We start from the raw sequence: 3,232 nt of genomic DNA, 5'->3' as shown, positions 1-3,232 counted from the left end.
GATTGATAACAAATAATTTTAAGATTTAATGGAAATGTATGCAGGATGGTAGGTAACTTAAGTTTTTAGTTGATAAACTGCTCCGATAGAATGAACTCCCTCACACTGCTACTTGCAATGCAAAACCTTTATTGTAGTAATAAGGTTAACTGTAGTAACTCAGTTCATTCAATTGGAAAGTTTACTGTTTCTCCGACGCACCTGCACGAACCTTTTTTTGGATGTGCGAGTTTTCCCACTTGCTGAACAGTTGATAAACTGCTAACACTAGAAAGGCCAAGCCGCAGTCAGTTGATGGCTGTTTTTGAATTTTATAATTAAAATATCTCAGCTTTCAAAATATCCCTCCATGACTATTCCTAGAAACACTTTCTATACAAATCAGTGTTGTAAGATCTTCTAAATCAAGGAAATATAAGTTATATTTACTTCCCTTAGCCTCCCAAACTCCACTGGCCCTTCGAGTGTTAAGGTAATATTTTTCCCAAAAAAGCACACAGTATCTTAAAACAGAAATAGATATAGGTGATGAGTGAGACAGCAAACGCTCAGTATCCGTTTCGTGCGTCTCATCTGAACTTTTTCACGTACAGTTTGAGGTTATCTAACTTTTTGTGTAAGCATGACATAATGCAGCGGAAATAGACCGGGTCACTGAGGTTGTCCAGACCGTTTTGGTCAAAGTGCTGCAGCCAGGGCGTCTTTCCATTCATGAAGAGGCCTGATAACGGCGTCGGGCCCTGACCCACAGCCCGGCAGCACTCCCAGGAATACCACGGGGCAGCTGGGATGGTCTGCTAGGTCAGGCTCGGAAACATGAACCCCCCCCCTCCACAGCTATTCCAGTCCTCTCACCACCTCGCCCATTCACCCTGGTAAAAATAGCCTCTATTTTCACCAGACAGAAGACTAAGTAAGGCTATAAGGCATTTTCGTGACCCATGTAAATATAGGAAAAATTCACAATGCTAAATAAAGAGCTTTGGATGTGTTTTAGGGTGGGAAAGCCCCCCGAGAAGGTCAGCAGGGGGAAAAAAAGAGTCCAAAGAAGAGAGACACGAATTATAACTGAATAAAACTTTATTCACACCCTCAAGGACATTCAAAAGTAACAGCAGTGTCTGAAACGATCATGTGCATAATTTGCATTTCAAGTTTTCAGTTGTACAAAGAGACAAAGACGTTCTGAACACAATAAATATATATATTTTTTTCTTCATTTTTGTGTAGTCTAGACTTGAATGATGTGTGTGAAAAGCATTCAAGCGTAAACATTCATTTTCCTGTGATATCAACTTCAAGAGATATCAAAATGATACAGTACGATATAAACGTCAAGGAAAATACAAAAGTATAAAAAGAACAAGTCAATACAAAATGTTTCATTTTGTACGTGTAAAAAAAACATTCAAAAGATTGCACGACTCCGTTTTCTCCTCGAATACCTGAAGTTACCCTTTCTCACAAAGCAGCATCTTCCCTTTTCTTCTACTCATTTCTCTTCTATTCATCAACACATCTTCACTCAGAAATGTCCCAAACTAGAATCAAAGTCCTTATCTCCAAAAATAACGGCAGAACAATTACTCCTCTTCCTCCTCTTCTTCTTCTTCTTCTTCTTCCTCTTCTTCCTCTGTCACCACATCATCTCCCTCATCATCATCATCATCATCATTCAGTCCAAAGTCCATCTGAGCCAGCAGGGCCTCCACGTCCTCTGTGTCCACGGTGAGGTGGTCCATGCTCTCGAAGCCCGGATCGGGCCTCTGCAGCTGGGCTCCCCTGGCCGTCTCCTTGGCCTGGGTGATGAGATCCTTGGCGCTGATCAGGAACTCGGCCACGCCGCTCTTCTCCATGCTCTGCGACACCTTCTCCTTCAGCTGGTTGCTGGCCTGCAGCTGCTCCTTGTACTGGTCGGACAGGGAGCGGAGCGTGGCCACCTTCTCCTCCTCCTCCTCCGTGATTCGCTCCAGCAGCTGGCCCTTGCGCTCCTCCAGGATGGCGTAGAGGAGGTCGAAGCTCTCCCCGAGGCGCCGCTTCTGGAGGTCGCCGTTCTCCTGGACGATCTTGCACGTGTCCTCCATCTGGGCCATGACGGCCTGGACGCAGCTGTTCCCGGCGGCCAGCATGTCCACGGCGTTGCGCAGCTCGACTTTCTGGCCCTGGTAGACCGTGTCCAGCGGGGAAACCTCGCAGTCCTTGTGCTGGCCGAACACCTTGCACATGGAGCAGGTGGGCGTCTGGCAGGTCACGCAGTAGATGTTGATGCGCTCGTCCTCGTGATCCTTGCACATGGGCTCCTTGGTGTCCTTGTCCTTCAGTGGAGGATCCAGGGACCCACCGCTGTCTCCCTTCTGCTCCTGCTGCTGCTTGTAAATATCAATGATGTTCTCCACCAGCAGGTTCCTCTGCAGCCCGTAGACGCCGTGGCGGTCCAGCACCACCTCGAAGCGGCAGGTAGGGCAGCGGAAGATGCCGCCCGAGTAGTGATAGGGGTTGCGGGAGTCGTACAGGTCGCTGGCACAGCCGCGGCACAGGTTGTGCTGGCAGGGCAGGATGACCACCGGCTTGGTGAACATGTCCAGGCAGATGGGACAGCTCAGCTGCTTCTCCAGGCTCTCCATAGGGCTGGGAGGGCGCACCACTTGGCCTGTCTGGATATCCATTTTTTGGGGCTTCTTTCTTAGCTTAGTTCCTCAGAATCCTGAATGTCCCTAATTGCTCGGATTAGGTTTTGACTCTCTTCCTTTGTCTGTCTGTCTTTACCAGAGTGCTACAGTGTGTAGCTGTCTTGCTGCGTTTATTTTGATCTGCCCCGGCCGTGAGAAAGCCCCTAGCTTTTATACCCCAGAGGAAGGACACCCGATCCCCCCCAAACCATCTGAGGCACAGTCCTACCCTTGGCTTGTTTGTCAGGTTCAATTCGGAGAAAATAGCCGCCCCCCTCCTGCTGCGGCACATGCCATACTTAGCTTCAACCCCCCGCCCCGTTACCTCCCTGCCTTTTCTGTGTGAGAAGTGCAAACGGGACGACAACCCAAACAAGCGCCCTTGTGACATGGGAGGCTCGCAGACTGGACTGGTTTGCAGATTGCTGCCAACAACAACATGTTGCCAACTATGATATTCAAATGTGTTTACATATTTGATTCTCCACCTTCACTGTTGGAGTGGGTCGTGGGGTTTTTTCTACCCTACAAATTTGTAAACACATTAGGCAAGCTCCATATGT

General features: G+C 48.2%; 1 protein-coding gene across 1 annotated transcript; it reads right to left on the bottom strand.

Moving 5' to 3' along the window:
- Nucleotides 1-1,224: 1,224 nt before the first annotated feature.
- On the bottom strand, nt 1,225-2,666 carry trim63a (tripartite motif containing 63a). The gene has a single exon (XM_071521056.1). It carries the CDS (start codon nt 2,664-2,666, stop codon nt 1,584-1,586), a length of 1,083 nt encoding a protein of 360 aa, XP_071377157.1. The 3' UTR covers nt 1,225-1,583.
- Nucleotides 2,667-3,232: the final 566 nt, after the last annotated feature.

The sequence above is a fragment of the Centroberyx affinis genome, unplaced genomic scaffold (genome assembly GCF_046629955.1).
Source record: "Centroberyx affinis isolate AG114_WGS23_722 - 3 ecotype Tasmania unplaced genomic scaffold, CSIRO-AGI_Caff_v1 ptg000849l_1, whole genome shotgun sequence".
Taxonomy (NCBI): Eukaryota; Metazoa; Chordata; class Actinopteri; order Beryciformes; family Berycidae; genus Centroberyx; species Centroberyx affinis.
The sequence above is the reverse complement of the archived record's forward strand: the minus strand, read 5'-3'. Positions and strand labels throughout refer to the sequence as shown.

Bases quoted from the DNA above. Each gene is read 5' to 3' on its own strand.
- trim63a (XM_071521056.1), bottom strand. From the start codon at position 2,666: ATGGATATCCAGACAGGCCAAGTGGTGCGCCCTCCCAGCCCTATGGAG.